The sequence below is a fragment of the Rutidosis leptorrhynchoides genome, chromosome 10, assembly GCF_046630445.1.
Source record: "Rutidosis leptorrhynchoides isolate AG116_Rl617_1_P2 chromosome 10, CSIRO_AGI_Rlap_v1, whole genome shotgun sequence".
In the NCBI taxonomy this organism is placed as follows: domain Eukaryota; kingdom Viridiplantae; phylum Streptophyta; class Magnoliopsida; order Asterales; family Asteraceae; genus Rutidosis; species Rutidosis leptorrhynchoides.
This window is the reverse complement of record NC_092342.1, coordinates 342,906,246-342,927,174: the sequence shown is the minus strand read 5'-3', so window position 1 is coordinate 342,927,174 and position 20,929 is coordinate 342,906,246. Positions and strand designations below refer to the sequence as shown.

The window sequence follows — 20,929 nt, the reverse complement described above, 5'->3', positions numbered from 1 at the left end:
CCATAGGGCTTGATATCCCCGTCCGAGCTAGAGCACTAGCCTTTTAACGGACGTATGCTATTTGAGAAGCGTACACGTTGGTTTGCGTGTATTATTAAGATGATTATACAAAGGGTACAAATTATATAAACATTAAAGTTTAGTTACCAGGGTGCTCAATTTTGTAGAACCGATTGATAAACGTTTCGGATGAAACAACTGAAATCTTGTGATCCACCTTTTATGTAAAACCTATTGATAAACGTTTTGAATAAAACAACTGAACTTTTGTAATCCACATTGATATACAGATTATGTGTAATATTAAAACTATGAACTCACAAACCTTTGTGTTGATATTTGAAGCATGTTTATTCTCAGGTTCCCTAGAAGTCTTCCGCTGTTTGCTTAGATGTTAGACAAGCTATGTGCATGGAGTCTTACATGACATATTTTCAAGGAAACGTTGCATTCACCAAATCATCACCATGTATCTTATTTTGACTACATTGTCAACGGAAATACTGTTGTAAACTATTATTTATGGTGATTGTCTATATGTAAAAATCATCATATGTCGAAAACCTTTGATTTAAATATTCATTTATGGTGCGCCTTTTCAAAAGAATGCAATGTTTACAAAACGTATCATATAGAGGTCAAATACCTCGCAATGAAATCAATTAATGACGTGTTCGTCCATATGGATTTGGAGCGATTGTAGAAACCCGAACTAATCCTCCCGGACGAAGTCTTCAACAGTTGGTTCCATTGCGATGATCGACTCCAAGTAAGGTCCTTAATATGAGCTAATGCACAGCGGAAGACTTAAATTGTACCTGAGAATAACATACTTTAAAAAGTCAACATAAAGTTGGTGAGATATATAGGTTTGATGCTAGCAGCGTTATAACTATGGACCACAAGATTTCATATATAAAAAAAATATAATACACTCGCAAGTGTATGAAAAGCATTCCAAGCAATGGGCACCCGGTAACTAGCCTTAACAAGAGTGTGTACCCCTGAGTTATAATATATGTGCACCGAATCAAGTGCGTTCCGTTAACCTCGAAGTACTAAACACCCGTTCTTCTAGTTTACTAGAACAACATCTGGGTGGGGGTGTAAAACCCGATAGATCTATCTTTAGGATTCGCGCCTACCAGTTCATAAACCAATAGTTAAAGTTACCAAGCTAGGGGATTTTTGATTCAAACCCATATAGAACGTAATTTTAGTCACTTGTGTCCATAACGTAAAACATTTATAAAAACAGCGCATGTATTCTCAGCCCAAAAATATTTAGAGTTTAAAAGGGATCTATATACTCACCTAATGTATTTTGTAGTAAAAATACATATAACATCATTTAACATGTGCAAGGTTGGCCTTCGATTCACGAACCTATATCATTTATGTATATTAATACATATAATCATAATCAGACAAATTTGTATATATTATAACTTATTTTATCTATTATATATATATTTAATTTGTGTATGTATTCAAATTGGTTAATATTTATATAGTTACATTACTATATCCATATTTATATGTATAATTGTTTAGTGTTATATAAAAAAAAAATTAGTTTGTTATAAGTAAATATTTATATAAATAATATAAATTGATTTAATATATAGATATAGTTATGTGAAAATTATTATTATGATTATGTAATAGGCATATTTTATGTTCATAACATTTATTTGTTTTTTTTTTTTAAAATTTTATAATAATAATGATTTACGAATAATAATAATAATAACTAATAATAATAATAATAATAATAATAATAATAATAAAGATATAAATAATTTTAATTAATACTTATACTAATAATGATGCTAATGGTAATAATAATACTACTTTTAATAATAATAATAACAATAATAGTAATAATAGTAATAATAATAATAATAATAATAATAACAATAATAGTAATAATAATAATAATAATAATAATAATAGTAATGAAAGTGGTATACCCTTTAAATAGCCATCTAAAAAGAAACTGCCTGAAACCGGGTTCGAACCCGTGATCTCTTGAATACCCGGACACCCATTAAACCACTCCACCGTTTTATCTTTTCTGTTTTAAAACCCAACTTAATAAATATAACCCGTGTTCTGTTTTTCCTTGTTACTCTTTCTTCCTCAGATGGTAATCGACCCAAAATCCATTAACATTTATTTCCAGTGAATAACATACTTTAATTATGATCTGTAAATTAAACCTAATCGACACGTATAGGCTGTTTTGATCGAACATAGCATGAAGGAGAATGAATTTAAGAGTCTGTGGAAAGAAAAAAAAAAAAAAAAAATAAAACACGCTAATGAACTAAATATCAATTCTTGAGTTTAAAACGTTTTAGCTCATGATCATAAAACGAATTAAATTTTGAATGCCTCTTTAAAACTTTCTGCACCCTTAATTTAACACAAAACATACAAATGGATTCGAATTTTGCGAAGAACTCACCGGGTGACTTTTTAAAATTAAAACTTCGATCTCGAATTTCTTGATTGATAAAACGAATTGAAATAAAAAAATTTGCATAGAGTTCGAATACAAGGTTCCTAACAACCCTGCGTTTATAGTTTTTGAATTACAATCGAGTTCGTGTTTTTAGCAATAGAGTGGGATAGCAGGAGTCTCGTTGGGACAGAAGGACAGAAAGAAAAAGAAAATATGAAAATAAGATCATTCTGTTTAATCTTGAAAAACCTGATATGTCTGATTTATTATAGACGTATGAGATATAAGGCTTGGATTGCTGTCTGGTTAGTGAAGAAGATAAAATCATGGGGGACAAACTATCACGAGAATAAGGAGGACACAAGAAAAAAAAATAGATGGAGACCTGATCCCCTTTACGCGTATTTATATATTTATTTTATAAGTAATATTTAATATTAATTATTAATAAATAAATATCTTAATATTACTATTGATATTAATAAAAATAATAAAAATATTGATATATTACTATTTATAATAAGTAGTAATAATTTTTATTAGGGATAATGATAATAATTACTATATATTTATAGCAATATCAATAATAATAATAATACTGATTATAATAATACTATATCAAGTTATATATATAAAAAAAATTTTTCACATATATATATTTATATATTAGCTATTAATAATATTATATCTAACACTGATTTTTTTTTTTAATAATGCTAATAGAAATTGATATTATGAATGATACTAAAATTAATAATATTAATCATCATAATAATATAACAAATTATACTTATCAAATTTTCATATGTGTATATATATACTTTATATAATAATGTTATCAATATTAATATTAAATGTAATAATATTAATATATCAATCTTTCTTTAATTTATAATTACATGTAGTGTTACCATTTATAATATTGTATCTATTTCTTATATAATTTATTGATCCCTTTATATAATATTACATATGTATAAAATCCTTATATATATATACATTTTATTTACACACAAAGGTTCGTGAATCGTCGGGCATGGTCAAAGGGTAACTGATTATCCGAATATAGTTTTCAAACTTTCTAGACTTAACATTAAGGTTTTTGCTTATCGTGTCGGAAACCTATAGAGATTAAGGTTTAAATTTGGTCGGAAATTTCCGGGTCGTTACAGTACCCACCCGTTAAAAAAATTTCGTCCCCGAAATTTGATAGAGATTGTCATGGATAACAATAGGAATGTTTTCATGACGAATATGGGGTAATAATGGAGTTTTATCATTGTTGAGAGATATAGATAAAACGATTCCATCACGTGGAGCGTACGAGTGAAGATATCACAAAAGAATGAAATCGTTTTAATTGATGATATGATTATGATTGATTTCCGGATTTTAAGGGATTTAAAGAAAATCTTACGTAATAAGATTTGATTTTTCGACGATCGGGATCTTCTTTAATTTAATGCGGCAATCTGTTTCGATTTCTTTGTCAGCTATTTTACTATAAATCTACCCCTTCGTTTTTCTTATTCTCCACACCTTCTATTCTTTCTCCCTTTACTCAATCCTTAATATGCTTCATCCAATCCTGATTCTTGATATACTCTTAATTTTTACATCTGTCATTCTTCTTTTTCATTTACCACCAGAAGAATCTATTTACTTCTACTATTTTCTTGGGATTATAGTGTTATTAATTCTCCCGTGCCTTTACGTGGCAATACGTATTGATATGCACGGTTTGTAGTTTCAGGATTGCTATTGGATTTTATATCTTCACTTATATTTTAATGTCCCTACTTCTGTTTTCTATAATCATTGTCATCCATAGTTAATATCTTCTCCTATTTGCTGCGTTTTTTTTTTTGTCCTAATTTCTATTTCGGGGCCTTGTCCCTTTTGTTTCTTCTTCCCGTCCTCGAGTCAAGCGAGCAATGGTCCGTAATTTGTAGGTATGAAATTTCGGAATGACATAGCTGATGCTCTTTAGAATGAAATGGAAATGACACGATTTTTGATTTGTCAAATTACCAGAATATCCAGAAAGATAGAATCTATCAAGATGATATGTTCTTGATATGTTTGGAGATTGGATAGAATGTAAGAGCCGTGTAACATGGCACATGATGATGGTACTGTGAATCATCACATTCCATTAGTAACCTAACATAACTTACTGTAATATAATGAAGTTGATCAAGTTTCATTATATTATACTAATTCATGCATCAGTTCCTAGCACTACTTCAAAACATTCATATTTTAAATTCGGAGGTTACAGAATTTAGAAACTAACACAGTTTCTTTTATGATGTGATACAGATAGCGCGAGAAGATAGATGATACCAAAATTGAGGATATTTATAATGAAAGATATGATAATATCTTGGAACTTCTAATGCCGAAGGATGATGATGATGAATAGTGTCAGCAAAGGTTTTAGAGTAAGGAGTAGGGTATGTACTAAGGATTTCAGCAGGCACTGAATCTTTTAAATTCTTTGAAGTCAAACTTATTCTTTGTGATTTGTCCACGGCTTACTTCATAGTTTCGTATAATCCGCTTTTTGGTACTAATTTTTTTTTATTATTATTGAGTGTTTCCAATACTCCGTTCTTTATCATCAACTTTTGGCTATTAAGACTATCTACAACATGCTGCTTCGTCAGCATTCTCAAAGTTAACGGATCTGGGTCATCGGTTATCAAACTGAGGTGGTTTCAGGAGAATTGTGCTTTTAGATGGTTAAACCCTGATGATGGAATATAAAAGATTCTCCGGTAACGACAGCGAAAAAAAATAACGTGTATATATATCGAAACTAACCTTTCTGAGAAGTCGAGGTTAACTTGATGGAGCTGTGACAAAATTGGCTAATTTGAAAAGGGATTGCAAAGTTATTTTGGGTAATAATAACACTAAAGAAATTAACACTGCTGCGTGTTAAACGTTGACTCAGTCTCCGAGAGTCTTACAGGAGTATAAGTCTTTTCTTCCGTAGATGTAACGCGGTTGGTTCATCCTCTCGATTGAGGGGTTTTCAAGAATCATGAAAAATTTGAACACGCATTGTAATTGTCATGATACAAATGAGGTTTAAGATGAAATCAAGTGGCAAACTTGAAGAATTGTTTAGTTTCATATGTTATAATCCATATTTTAATTCATTTTAATTGTCCAAAGTTAGCAGTCCAATAATCCAATTGTCCAATCGTCCAATATATTCATATATAAATTAATATATAATATTCGAATTAATTAATACGTATCGTGACCCGTGTACCGGTCTCAGTGTCGATCACAACTCAAAGTATATATATTATTTGAGAATCAACCTCAACCCTGTATAGCTAACTCCCGCATTACTGCATATAGAGTGTCTATGGTTATTCCAAATAATATATATAGATGCGTCGATATGATATGTCAAAACCTTGTATACGTGTCCCGATATTTAAAGTGCGTAAAAATAAATAACAGAAATTAAATGACAATAAATTAAATGCGTAAAGTAAATAACAGAAATTAAATGACGATAAATAAAATTGCGATAATTAAATTGCGATAAATAAAATGTAATCAGTTAGCTAGGAACAGTTAGCTGGAACAGTTAGCGTGGATTCTTAACAAAATTTCAATTAGTTAATTCGTTTGTTTCTAACAAATTTTATTTTGTCCAATGTTTTCTTCATTATGCCACTTGTTGGATTCTGATAGGTCAAAATCTAAATATGAAATTGAACGAAAATGGATTCTGTGGTGAACGGATACGTATATCTATGGATACAAGTAGGATAGTGACTGACTGTTGAATTAGAGTCGAAGAATGTACCGTGTAGCTGATTAATGTGAAATCTAAATATTCCTCGGGTATTACCTACCCGTTAAAATATTTTCACCATTAACAGTTTGTACAAAAGAATTTTAATTACAATCTTTATGAAAATATATATTTGCATATATATTTTCTTCAGATGTAATCATGGATTTAATGAGTCAATAAGATATTAAACTCATTTGATTTACCATTAATACTAGATTACATAATCTCTAAAACTTTAGAAATTACATAATCGCCATGTCGAGCGAAGATAATCGATGTAGAACGATTCGTAGAACGATGATTATACTCGAGGTGCAGAATGAGATGGTGAGGCATGGATTGTTGAAACTTGGGTTATTGGTGGTACTGGTACCGTTGGTGCTGAAGCTGGTGATGTTACTGGTGTTGGTGATACTGCTGGTGCTTGCAAATTGTGTACCGTGCTCTCTAAAGTTAACACTCGAGCTCGGAGTTCTTTAACTTCTTCTACTAACCCTGGTTGGTTATCAGTGTGAGGTATAGGTCGGATATCTTCTCTAGTTCCGTTAATGGTAGCCTCAAGACGAAAAATTCTTGCAAAAAGGGTATAAACGGTGTTGCGAACAGGTTCGCCGGTGAGCGGGTCGAGCACTCCGACGTTAGATGGTAAGTTTGGCTCGTGATATGGAGTACCTTCTTCATTTCTCCATAGGGTAAGTATTTCGCGAACCCATCCCCACTTTCTAAAGAAATCACGATAGTTGATCGGTGGGTGCGCTCCCGTCACGCTATCTTCGGAGTCAGAAGAACTTGGTCGATTCGTAGAGGCCATCGTACGCGATCACAGAAAAGATTTTTGGTATGAAAAGCTTAGTGACAGCAAATAATAGTTGGATGGTATTCTCAATGCATAATATGCATAGATATATATAGTACCAGGATCCCTTAAATTACGGAGAAATTTACGGAAGATATTAAGCAAAGTCTATCGTAATAGATACACTAAGATATAAATTTGTCTATACACTATCTATGCAATAAAGGCAGTAAGGCATGTCTAGACTTAAGAATGGTAAGCAGGCAATTCCCTAAGGATGATAAGTAGATGATTTCCGACTAGAAATGATAAGCAAAACTTTTGACATGCAGACATGGTCAAAGTCCAGACCCACTAATGCATCTAAACAACTAACAGTTAGACACACTAATGCAAGACCTGGTTCGCTAAGACCAGCGCTCTGATACCAACTGTAGAAACCCGAACTAATCCTCCCGGACGAAGTCTTCAACAGTTGGTTCCATTGCGATGATCGACTCCAAGTAAGGTCCTTAATATGAGCTAATGCACAGCGGAAGACTTAAATTGTACCTGAGAATAACATACTTTAAAAAGTCAACATAAAGTTGGTGAGATATATAGGTTTGATGCTAGCAGCGTTATAACTATGGACCACAAGATTTCATATATAAAAAAAATATAATACACTCGCAAGTGTATGAAAAGCATTCCAAGCAATGGGCACCCGGTAACTAGCCTTAACAAGAGTGTGTACCCCTGAGTTATAATATATGTGCACCGAATCAAGTGCGTTCCGTTAACCTCGAAGTACTAAACACCCGTTCTTCTAGTTTACTAGAACAACATCTGGGTGGGGGTGTAAAACCCGATAGATCTATCTTTAGGATTCGCGCCTACCAGTTCATAAACCAATAGTTAAAGTTACCAAGCTAGGGGATTTTTGATTCAAACCCATATAGAACGTAATTTTAGTCACTTGTGTCCATAACGTAAAACATTTATAAAAACAGCGCATGTATTCTCAGCCCAAAAATATTTAGAGTTTAAAAGGGATCTATATACTCACCTAATGTATTTTGTAGTAAAAATACATATAACATCATTTAACATGTGCAAGGTTGGCCTTCGATTCACGAACCTATATCATTTATGTATATTAATACATATAATCATAATCAGACAAATTTGTATATATTATAACTTATTTTATCTATTATATATATATTTAATTTGTGTATGTATTCAAATTGGTTAATATTTATATAGTTACATTACTATATCCATATTTATATGTATAATTGTTTAGTGTTATATAAAAAAAAAATTAGTTTGTTATAAGTAAATATTTATATAAATAATATAAATTGATTTAATATATAGATATAGTTATGTGAAAATTATTATTATGATTATGTAATAGGCATATTTTATGTTCATAACATTTATTTGTTTTTTTTTTTTAAAATTTTATAATAATAATGATTTACGAATAATAATAATAATAACTAATAATAATAATAATAATAATAATAATAATAATAAAGATATAAATAATTTTAATTAATACTTATACTAATAATGATGCTAATGGTAATAATAATACTACTTTTAATAATAATAATAACAATAATAGTAATAATAGTAATAATAATAATAATAATAATAACAATAATAGTAATAATAATAATAATAATAATAATAATAGTAATGAAAGTGGTATACCCTTTAAATAGCCATCTAAAAAGAAACTGCCTGAAACCGGGTTCGAACCCGTGATCTCTTGAATACCCGGACACCCATTAAACCACTCCACCGTTTTATCTTTTCTGTTTTAAAACCCAACTTAATAAATATAACCCGTGTTCTGTTTTTCCTTGTTACTCTTTCTTCCTCAGATGGTAATCGACCCAAAATCCATTAACATTTATTTCCAGTGAATAACATACTTTAATTATGATCTGTAAATTAAACCTAATCGACACGTATAGGCTGTTTTGATCGAACATAGCATGAAGGAGAATGAATTTAAGAGTCTGTGGAAAGAAAAAAAAAAAAAAAAAAATAAAACACGCTAATGAACTAAATATCAATTCTTGAGTTTAAAACGTTTTAGCTCATGATCATAAAACGAATTAAATTTTGAATGCCTCTTTAAAACTTTCTGCACCCTTAATTTAACACAAAACATACAAATGGATTCGAATTTTGCGAAGAACTCACCGGGTGACTTTTTAAAATTAAAACTTCGATCTCGAATTTCTTGATTGATAAAACGAATTGAAATAAAAAAATTTGCATAGAGTTCGAATACAAGGTTCCTAACAACCCTGCGTTTATAGTTTTTGAATTACAATCGAGTTCGTGTTTTTAGCAATAGAGTGGGATAGCAGGAGTCTCGTTGGGACAGAAGGACAGAAAGAAAAAGAAAATATGAAAATAAGATCATTCTGTTTAATCTTGAAAAACCTGATATGTCTGATTTATTATAGACGTATGAGATATAAGGCTTGGATTGCTGTCTGGTTAGTGAAGAAGATAAAATCATGGGGGACAAACTATCACGAGAATAAGGAGGACACAAGAAAAAAAAACAGATGGAGACCTGATCCCCTTTACGCGTATTTATATATTTATTTTATAAGTAATATTTAATATTAATTATTAATAAATAAATATCTTAATATTACTATTGATATTAATAAAAATAATAAAAATATTGATATATTACTATTTATAATAAGTAGTAATAATTTTTATTAGGGATAATGATAATAATTACTATATATTTATAGCAATATCAATAATAATAATAATACTGATTATAATAATACTATATCAAGTTATATATATAAAAAAAATTTTTCACATATATATATTTATATATTAGCTATTAATAATATTATATCTAACACTGATTTTTTTTTTTAATAATGCTAATAGAAATTGATATTATGAATGATACTAAAATTAATAATATTAATCATCATAATAATATAACAAATTATACTTATCAAATTTTCATATGTGTATATATATACTTTATATAATAATGTTATCAATATTAATATTAAATGTAATAATATTAATATATCAATCTTTCTTTAATTTATAATTACATGTAGTGTTACCATTTATAATATTGTATCTATTTCTTATATAATTTATTGATCCCTTTATATAATATTACATATGTATAAAATCCTTATATATATATACATTTTATTTACACACAAAGGTTCGTGAATCGTCGGGCATGGTCAAAGGGTAACTGATTATCCGAATATAGTTTTCAAACTTTCTAGACTTAACATTAAGGTTTTTGCTTATCGTGTCGGAAACCTATAGAGATTAAGGTTTAAATTTGGTCGGAAATTTCCGGGTCGTTACAGCGATCGTCACACTTACTGATACAGTTAGTTAGTATGTTGTGATGACTGCATGTTAGTTGATACTTGTCTGCTGGAGCCCAGTGCGTCCCTATTGTGTGGTAGCCTCGGTAGGAGAGATCAACCTGCGGGTTGGGTTTCTCATGTGGTAGCCTAGACAATCGAGGTGTATATATATGTGAATGACGCGTTCGTCGAGTGTGTATTATATATACACACGGTGGTGGAGGAACTTCTGGTAAGCCCCAATCCGATCAACTGGTGGTTAATGGTTTGGCCGAGCCGCCAGAGTCTCTATAGACGGCACTAGGTTGATGTTTATGTGTTAGATTTTGTGACATGGTTTGTATGACGGTTCCTGTATACTATTACTTGTAGTTAGTTGCACTCACTTAGCTTCGTGCTAACCCCCTCCTCTTCCCTGCAAGTTGACTGTTGCTTACTTGATATATTCCAGGGAGACGGATTGTTGGGAGATATGTTTGAATAGTCGGAACTCTGATGTCACATCTTTTCTATTAAAGTTGTATTTACGTTTTAATATAACACCCGGTCATTTATTTATTAACGTGTTTATCATTAAGTGGATTGTATATATATACATGTTTATATTATGTATTTGTTAAAATGGTCTTCTGCTGTTTTTAAAAAAAAATCCGGGGTGTTATACATTGGCTGAACTTTAAGAAATTCGAGATTACTAAGGGTCGGGCCAGAATTAACTCTTTTGAAACTATCTGGGTCTTTACATTCGACGATAACATCATATTACCCCATGTTATGATTGAATTAATAGATGCTTCTCTTGTTTTTAGCAGCATGAACAATTTCTCTGAATTAATTGGGTGCTTATCGACCAACATGGCTGCTAAATTCATCCGAGTTTGAACGTCTTGTTCGACGGTTTGGGTGATTTTCTGTTTTTTGTTGCTAGAATTAACAGGGACTTTATACTGATTTGACTCGCCGTTATTCAAATCAGTTTTAGCGAATCCAACTGAGAGGAATCGGCCAAAAACCTTGGCTTTGTTTATGGCTTCGATGGCTTTAGTTGCAGCTTCAATATTCAAAAACTTAATGAACATGTAAGACCTTCCCTGTTTCCAACCAAAATCTTATATCGAACCATAAATCTTGTGTTTTTGTTGAATTTTGGAGAATTGATTCACAAGTACCGATTTGATTGGAATTGAGTTTGGAAATGATGGTTTAAAGTGACGATATGTGTTCATAATTGGAGATTCAACGGTTGATGATGTTTGGCCGGAAAGGACGATGACGGTTGCGGAAGTTTGAATATTCCGGCTTAAGTGCCGTTAGGCACTTAGAGAGAGAAAAAAGTTTTTTTGTCTTCTTGGTTTCCATTAGTAATCATGGATTCCATTGTATATTTGTATCCATTCATTAATAATAATAAAATTCGTTTGCTTTTAAAAAAAAAGAAATTCAGCTCTCGGATCAATAAATCTATGTATGCACAGAATATATTCAATTATTCAGAAAATTAACTACACAACATAAAAAAAATTTGTTAATAGATAAACCTGATGGATGAATATATCTATATAATTAACTTAATACCTAGGATATTAAGCTCCCACTTTACATCAAGCAAGTCAAAACTTAAGCAAAATAACCAATGTCGTTCCAACGGGTGAGTAATCTGGTCAAATGATTGTGGCCTAAGTTTTCAGAGGCTCAAATCATATTACAAGAAAAGAACGCAATCTTTACAGTCTGGATTCGTTCTTGAATCATGTGTTCACTTTCTCTATAAAGTATTTTGACCCAGCGATTGACTCGGTTGCACGAAATCTTTACAGGGATAAGAAAAGAACGCAATCAGTGTTTTTGGCAACGAAATCACTGATCAAATTATCTGAGAGATGTGTGTGTTTTCTGTTCATTTTTCGTGAATGTAGAATGAAACCAATGAATGTTCATTAATCTGTTATAGAAAACAATTATAAAATGAAAGGGTGTATCCCTTTGATTTGGAGGGAAAAACTGTTATACCGAAAAGGTATAACTATTGGAATGCACTTTTTCATTGGTAACGAATAGTGCAATTTCGGTTGGGGTTTCGGGGCGCTGCCCGAACCCCGCGAGGGGCGCTGCACCTTGGATCCCGTATTTTGCGCGACAGTTAGTAGCCAACTCTTCCGGGCGTGTACTCCACACTCTCCGAACCCCGTTGTTAAGTATAGCTAGCTAACACTTGCATTCAAGTAAATCGCAACTAACTAAAATGTACGTTGGATGACACTAAAATCATCAACAAATTCGTCCCTTTAAACAATTTGCCTCCATCTGCCAATATTCATACTTGTTCTTCATATCTTCATACATTTATCTTTACCTTCAAGATATTCATAGATATTGGATCCTACATTTGATATCAGAGCATGTGCGACTAATCGCTAATGATGAGCTTCATATGCATTATCCTGGGCACAAGATCCAAAACAAGTTAATTCATATGCTAGGTGAAGAAACTAAAAACAAATAATAAACGAGGTAAAGACCACAAAGTATTATGTAATCATACTTGATTGTATTTCCGATTCAAGTAATTAAGAATAAATGAGCGTGATAGTGAGGTATGTAAAGTTCCCATCTAATTATGTTAGTGTTGAGGAGTCTTTTTTTTTGGGGTTTTTGAGTGTTAATGACACCACTGGAAAGGTGTATTTGAAATTACACTTGAGGAGTTAAAAGTGAATTGGTTTTGATGCAAATGATCTGCGTAGTCAATGTTATGACAATGGTGTAAACATGAAAGGATACATCAAAGAGTGCAAACGAGATTTTAAGGGAGAATCCTACAGCATTTTACACTCCTTGTGGTTGTCATTCATTTAAACTTACATCATGTGATATTGATAACAGTCGTGTTAAAGGAAAGAACTTTTTTGGAGAGATCCAACGTATATATACTATTTTTCATAATTCTATTAATCGCTGGAAAATTTTGAAAGATACTTTTAAAGATTTGACTCTTAATCTATTGTCTCAAACTCATTACGAAAGTCACGTTGAGTGTCATAAAGATATTAGAATGCAACTTGTCTACATACGAGAAGCTTTGCTTGAAGTTGGAGAAATTAGTGTGTTCATTATTAGGGATGGCAATGGATCGGATATGTATCGGGTGAGGCCGTATCCATATCCGTATCCATTTATAAAAATTTCATCCATTCATATCCATATCCGTCGGGTGAAACGGATTAATAGATAATCATCCATATCCATCTAATTTTATTTTATTTTTAACAAATACGATCAAAAAGTAATATTTCTTAATAGTTTATGCGATCGAAAGTCACATTTTTACTAATTTATATAGCAAATAGTCAACAAATGACCTATTAAACTTGTAAAGATATCGATTACCTGCAAGTTACTTAATTTTTAGTTACATGGAATCACCTTTAAACCACCAAAGTATAATAAATTCATTTAATGTTTTAAACAAAACAAAACATAAGAAAAAATTTATATTTTTAGAGAAAATATTAAGAAAGATGAATATAATTAATGAAATATCACTACATAAATGATATTAATTCGAGTGATAAATTTATATATTTAGTTATTTCGGGTGAAAGCGGGTTCATCCATGGATGAAACTTTTCATCCATATCTATATCCATATCCATTCGAGTTCATTCATATCCGTATCCATATCCATTTAGATCGTCCATACTTTTCATCCATATCTATATCCATATCCATTCGAGTTCATTCATATCCGTATCCATATCCATTTAGATCGTCCATATCTACGAATAATTGGTGGATAATCACTGGATCGGGTATCCATTGGCATCACTATCTTCATATAGGTTGTGTTAGTTTGATGGTTTTAATGAAATAAATTTGTGATTTTTGTTAATTCAAAAGCGCGCTAAAAGTGAATAAGAATCAATTTTTGAAGATATTTAAGAAAATTTTTGGTTTGATTTAAAGATGTTGAAGATGAAGATTGAAGATTAAGGTAAAAGGATGAATTTAAAGAGAAAGAAGATGATAAAAGAACAAAAATACCCTCACATGCTACGCACATAATATCACTTAACGGAATGAGACAAACGTCTTCGGGACCAACCAAGAACCAAAGTGCAGTTGGGTGAACAACCACGTCAAAAATAAACGTCAGTGACAAACGTGCAATATTTGACAAAATGAGGGACCAACCGGGTAATATTTTATTTACATAATACAAGCTTGTAATGCACAAATTCAATGAATTATTGAAAAAATTGATGAAAATATCAAAGCATTTTCTATAACCAATTAGTACATTAACTTAAAATAATAATTCTTTAAAGTTAGATAAAAACTAAACGAGTTGTATTCCAAAGAAACCATTAAAAAGGTTGAAATCCAAGGGACGTTTCTCAGCCCTTGGATCACTTTTGATCAATGATCCAGATTAAAGCACCAATTAATACAGGGAGGGTATTCTGGTCATTTTACAAAAAATAGAAATCCTACTTACGAAACAAATCACTGCTCGAACGAAAAACTTCAAAAACCCTAAAAGATCCTGGCGATGGCAATTGACGATTATCCGGCGAACAATCAGTCCGATTCCGTGATTAACTCTGATTAATATTGCTTGATTATACGATTACCTAACCGTCATTAACTTAGATTCATAATCACTCGTTCACTCCGAATTGCTTAACATACGAATTCATTGATCAATCAATTCATATACACCTTCAATTTAAGCAATGGAATCAGAGAGGGAATACGATATCAGTGATGAATACATCAATGAAATCCAGAATGATGAAGGTATGTATATCGTTTCGTCTTCAATCACATGTGATTAGCTTTTAATGAATTAGTGTTTTGTGACTTTAAGTAATGTCTTGTGTAAAATCACATGTAATTTCTTGTAAAAATCACATGCGAGTGTTTTATGATAATACATTACTGGGATTTAAAAGTGATTACTGATGAATACAATGAAGATGAAGATAAAAATCGAATTGTTGTAAATTTTTACTCATTCAATCACATGTGATTAGCTTTTAATGAATTAGTGTTTTGTGACTTTAAGTAATGTCTTGTGTAAAATCACGTGTAATTTCTTATAAAAATCACATGTGAGTATTTTATGATAATACATTATTGGGATTTAAAAGTGATTACTGATGAATACAATGAAGATGAAGATAAAAATCGAATTGTTGTAAATTTTTACTCATTCAATCACATGTGATTAGCTTTTAATGAATTAGTGTTTTGTGACTTTAAGTAATGTCTTGTGTAAAATCACATGTAATTTCTTGTAAAATCACATGTGAGTGTTTTATGATAATACATTACTGGGATTTAAAGTGATTACTGATGAATATAATGAAGATGAAGTTGAAAATCGAATTGTTGTAAATTTTTACTCATTCAATCACATGTGATTAGCTTTTAATGAATTAGTGTTTTGTGACTTTAAGTAATGTCTTGTGTAAAATCACATGTAATTTCTTGTAAAATCACATGTGAGTGTTTTATGATAATACATTACTGGGATTTAAAGTGATTACTGATGAATACAATGAAGATGAAGTTGAAAATTGAATTGTTGTAAATTTTTACTTATTGAATCACATGTGATTGAGTTATATGATAATACATTATGTGATATGTATATTGTCTCTTATTTCAGTTAAACATTCAATTAACATTGTAATTTGTTTTCCACAGATTATAATTCACCAAAAGCAACTGCAACACGTAAAAACGAAACACCAGGAGGATCATTGTATTATACACCAATTGTTGACAAACATTTCTTACCGGTAATTGGTCATAATTATGGAACACTTGATCAATGTGAAGAGATGTATAGGTTATATGCATATCATGCATGTTTTGACATAAGAAAGGCTGGACAAAAAACTGCAAAATCTGGATTAGTCAAACAAAAATATTACTTATGCAACAAGGCTGGCACACCAAAGGAAGTCTACTTTGACACATTACAGGAAACTAAAAAGCCAATTCGGAAAAGCAACATGGAATGCACAGGATGTAGGGCTAAAGTTAGATTCAACCGGGTGTATGAAACAGATACTTTCATTCTTGCTGACTTTGAAGAACAACATAATCATGAGTTGCTACCGATAGAATACAGACATTTAAGTAAAAAGGAAAGAAAAATGAGGTATGCGGAGAAGTTGTTTGTATACCATTCGACGATATCAAATATTGGTCCAACAAAGGCATACGAAGTTTACAGCAATATGAAAGGGTCTGAAAAAATGTTCATGGAACTGTAATTGACTTCAGAAACTGGAAACGAGATTTGAATGTGTTTATCAATGCAACTAATTCTCAAATGCTCGTTAACAAAATGGAAGAAAGGAAAAAATATGTTCCTGATTTTTCATTTGAGTACAAGCTTGAAAAAAGTCAATTACATTCCATTTTCTGGGCGGATGAAGTTGCAAAGTGCAACTACAATGAGTTTAGTGATGTTATCTCATTTGATGCAACATATAGAACTAACAGGTATGATACCTGGTTTTTACCGCTTCCAATCACATGTGATTGAGAGGTTGTTTGGCTTATCTGAGTTTCTAACATTGTCTTTTTGTTAACAGGTACAACCTCAAGTTTGTACCATTTACTGGAATAGATAACCACCATAGGTGTGTCACTGTTGCTGCGGCAATGATCAGGGATGAAACAGCCGAGAGTTACAAATGGCTACTTAATTGCTTCATGAAGACATTCGGGAAAGAGCCAAACATGATTGTGACAGATCAGGACAAATCAATGGCGATAGCGATAAAAAAGGTTTTTAAGACGGCAAAGCATAGACTATGCATGTGGCACATTATGCAGAAGGTGCCATCAAATGTATGAGTTTTGTTATTGAAGACTACATGTAACTAATCATATGCGATTGAAATGGTTAATGATACATATACATAATTTGCTTAATATGAATTATTAACCAATCAAATGTGATTACAGATTCAAGAAGCAAATCCTAATATTGAAGACAAACAAGAAAAAGACTTCAAGAAGAGATTTGATAAAATTGTGTGGAATATGTACATAGAACGAACTGTTTTTGAGGAAAAATGGGAAAAGTTGATGGACGATTTTTCATTGAAGAATGACAGTTGGTTCAAATATATGTTTGATATTAGATCAAGTTGGATACCAGCATATTTCATCAAAACTGAAATGTTTGGTTTGATGCGAACTACTTCAAGATCAGAGAGTGAAAATGCTTTTTTCACACTTTACAAGATCTGCATCAAATCTGTTGACTTTTATGGACGGCTTTGAATCTGCCATGTTAAAACAGAGGTCAAAACAAGAATCTTTGGATGTACAGACAATCAAGAAAAACCCAAAATTATTAACGTTGCTATGAATTGAAAAACATGCATCGAAGGTATACACGAATACAATTTTTCTGATTATTCAACAAGAGATTGTTGCAGCTTTGTATAAATGTTCGTTGGATAAAATGGACAAAGAGGAATACACGGAAATATTTGTTGTTAAAGAGAAATTGGAAAAGAGAAAGGAATGGTCGAATGAAGGGAAGAAAAATGAAGGTTCGAATGAAGGTTCGAATGAAGGGAAAAAAGATGAAGGCTCAAATATGGAGGATAAAAGGGAAGGCTCGAATGAAGAAAAAGAGTTCTTCAAATACAAGGTAAACTAATTTACATATTTTTTCATGTATGGAGTAACATTTGTGCAATAGTTTGAATCTCACTTGTTAAAATAGTTTAAATAGGTACTTATCACTTGTGATTGGCTTATACATCAGTTGTCATATTTAAATGGGTACTTATCACTTGTGATTGGCTTATACATCAGTTTCATACTTTTTTTTATTATGAAGGTACTTCATAACCGCCAAGAAGGATCAATAATATGTACATGTAGACACTATCTACGATTTAGTCTTCTATGTAGACATTGTTTTTGGGTATTGAAGAACGATAATATAGATGAAATCCCTGAAAAATACATAATGAGGCGTTGGAGAAGGGATATAATACCACCCGAGTTAAGATCAAGGAGAAACAGATATGGCAACGAAAACATTACTGTTCAAAATTCTATTAATGAAATCACATCAGTTGTTGATGATTGTGTTGAACTTATTGGCCAGGGTGAAACGATGCTACAAGTGCTTCTTGAAAAAGTTAAAATGGTGAAGAAAGAAGTTGAGGCTCAAGTGCCAAAACAGTTTAAGAAAAAAGATGTTGTCATACAAGAAATGGTTGGTGTTTCAAAGCCTAATTCATTAGACATACAAAACCCACCCGTTGGGAGATACAAAGGTTGTGAAAAAGATAAGCGTCTTATGAGTGGAAAAGAGAAAGGAATTTTGGAAAGCAAAAAAAGAAAGATTACTTGCAGTAATTGTGGATCACATGAACATAATTGCAGGGGTTGTGACAAAGACAAACGTTGATTTTATTTTTTATTTTTTATATTCGTACAATTGTTAATTTTGGTGTTCCTATTAAATGTTTGACTTTCATTTTTTTTATATTTTGTTAATTTATTTCAAGTACAACTGTTAAAAATTGTTAATGTGTTTGGAACATTTTTGATTTATGGTTTTGATTTTACAGAATGTATGTTAACAGTTGTGATTATATACTGTAATCACATGTGATTATGTAGTTCAATCACATGTGATTTTATATTATAATCACATGTGATTGAATAAAGCCAATGACATTAAGAATCATTTGTAAAATCAATTAGTCCCTAAACCCAAAAACCATGTGATGGGTCCTAACGGTGGTGAGAGGTCTTTGCAAAATCAATTTGTAAAAGAATGTATGTTAACGGTTGTGATTATATACTAAAATCACATGTGATTAAGTTTTTCAATCACATGTGATTTTATATTACAATCAGATTTGATTGAATAAGACAATGACATGAGATTAAGTAGTTCAATCACATGTGATTTTATATCACATAATGTATGTTAACAGTTGTGATTATATACTAAAATCACATGTGATTAAGTAGTTCAATCACATGTGATTTTATATTACAATCAGATTTGATTGAATAAGACAATGACATGAGTTGTGATTATATACTACAATCACATGTGATTAAGTATTTAATCACATGTGATTATGTATCACAATCACATGTGATTATATATGTAATATCACATGTGATTGTTATGTATTATCACTTGTGATTGCAAATGCAAAAATCACATGTGATTGCATGAGGAATAACTTGTAGCTGTATAGTATTTTTAATCAACCATCAACCATCAAGAATCATAACCATCAAGCATTAGAGACAATAAATATATGAACATCTAAATCATGCATTAAAATATCAAGTAGCATGTCATTAACCAAAACACATCTTGACCAAAAGAGCCATCAACATCTAACCACTAGCATGTCATTAACCAAAACACATCTTTCCAACCATCTACATCTAACCATACACTGAACTATCAAAGCAGAACAATAACATACATCTTCAAAAAACTTCACTCTTCATTAGATTGATGGTCATGCACCTCTTGATTTTTAGCTTTTTCAACTCGGGCACCTCTTGATTGTTTTGCAGAAATGATAACCTTCCTATAATCTTTCTTTTCATGGAATGTGGCAAAATTTCTTGCATTTATTAACATCTGCTCAGCATGTATGTTTAGATCATGCGACAAAATCTTCGCTGCATAGCGAATTCTCAGCTTCCGGAGCTGATTCTTTTGTTCAGCTACTCAGGCACCAATACATCAGACCACTCATTCTCTGATCTTGCTTTAAACATGTCCATGTGGAACATAGCAAACACGCCACAATCTACAACATTATCTATTGTTTTTCATGGCAGCGAAATCCTAATTCGTTCCAATTTTTCAATTTGATTTGCAAAAGGATGCTTATGAAATTTCAGATGTTCAGGAAAAGCATATAGCTGGAAAAAATAAAATCAGAAAAAATGAATAGTTACTAAATTAATGATTGAGCAGATGTTTAAAAACAGTAAGTGTAAACAGGGGAAGCAAAAAAAACTGATATTAAAGTGGAAAACGTACAAGTAATGATATTATAATAAACACTAACCAAAAGATTGAAAACTTTGGCGTATCTTGCAGCATAGTTTTTAACTACCGAAGAGTTGTCAAGTATGTAAAGCTTGGGAACTTTCATGTCAATCACCAAGACAAAGAAATGCTCATGTCTGCAGATTGAGAAAAATACCTGTTGTAAAAAATTAAAAAAGAAAGAAATTATTAGAACACAAATAATTGATTATGATATTAAGGCAAATAGACCTACAAATGTAAGCTAGAAATAACATACAAGATCAACTTTTCGGACGCAAGCTTTGGATAAAATCTAAACCAAACATTAACACTTTCTTTGATTATCATTAGCTTATCTTCCTTTTTCATGTTCTTGTTGTCATACAAGTAAGAATACTGTAAATAAAATAAC

General features: G+C 31.2%; 1 protein-coding gene across 1 annotated transcript; it reads left to right on the top strand.

Moving 5' to 3' along the window:
• Positions 1–15,193: 15,193 nt before the first annotated feature.
• LOC139871432 (protein FAR1-RELATED SEQUENCE 5-like) lies at positions 15,194–17,765 on the top strand. Its single transcript, XM_071859145.1, has 5 exons — positions 15,194–15,257; positions 16,170–16,629; positions 16,755–16,976; positions 17,069–17,327; positions 17,445–17,765. The coding sequence occupies exons 1-5, from the start codon at positions 15,194–15,196 to the stop codon at positions 17,763–17,765; spliced, it is 1,326 nt and encodes a 441-aa protein (XP_071715246.1).
• The last annotated feature ends 3,164 nt before the right edge of the window (positions 17,766–20,929 follow it).

Bases quoted from the DNA above. Each gene is read 5' to 3' on its own strand.
- LOC139871432 (XM_071859145.1), top strand. From the start codon at position 15,194: ATGGAATCAGAGAGGGAATACGATATCAGTGATGAATACATCAATGAA. The intron at 15,258-16,169 runs GTATGTATATCG...TGTTTTCCACAG, and splicing joins TGAAATCCAGAATGATGAAG to ATTATAATTCACCAAAAGCA. The intron at 16,977-17,068 runs GTATGATACCTG...TTTTGTTAACAG, and splicing joins GCAACATATAGAACTAACAG to GTACAACCTCAAGTTTGTAC.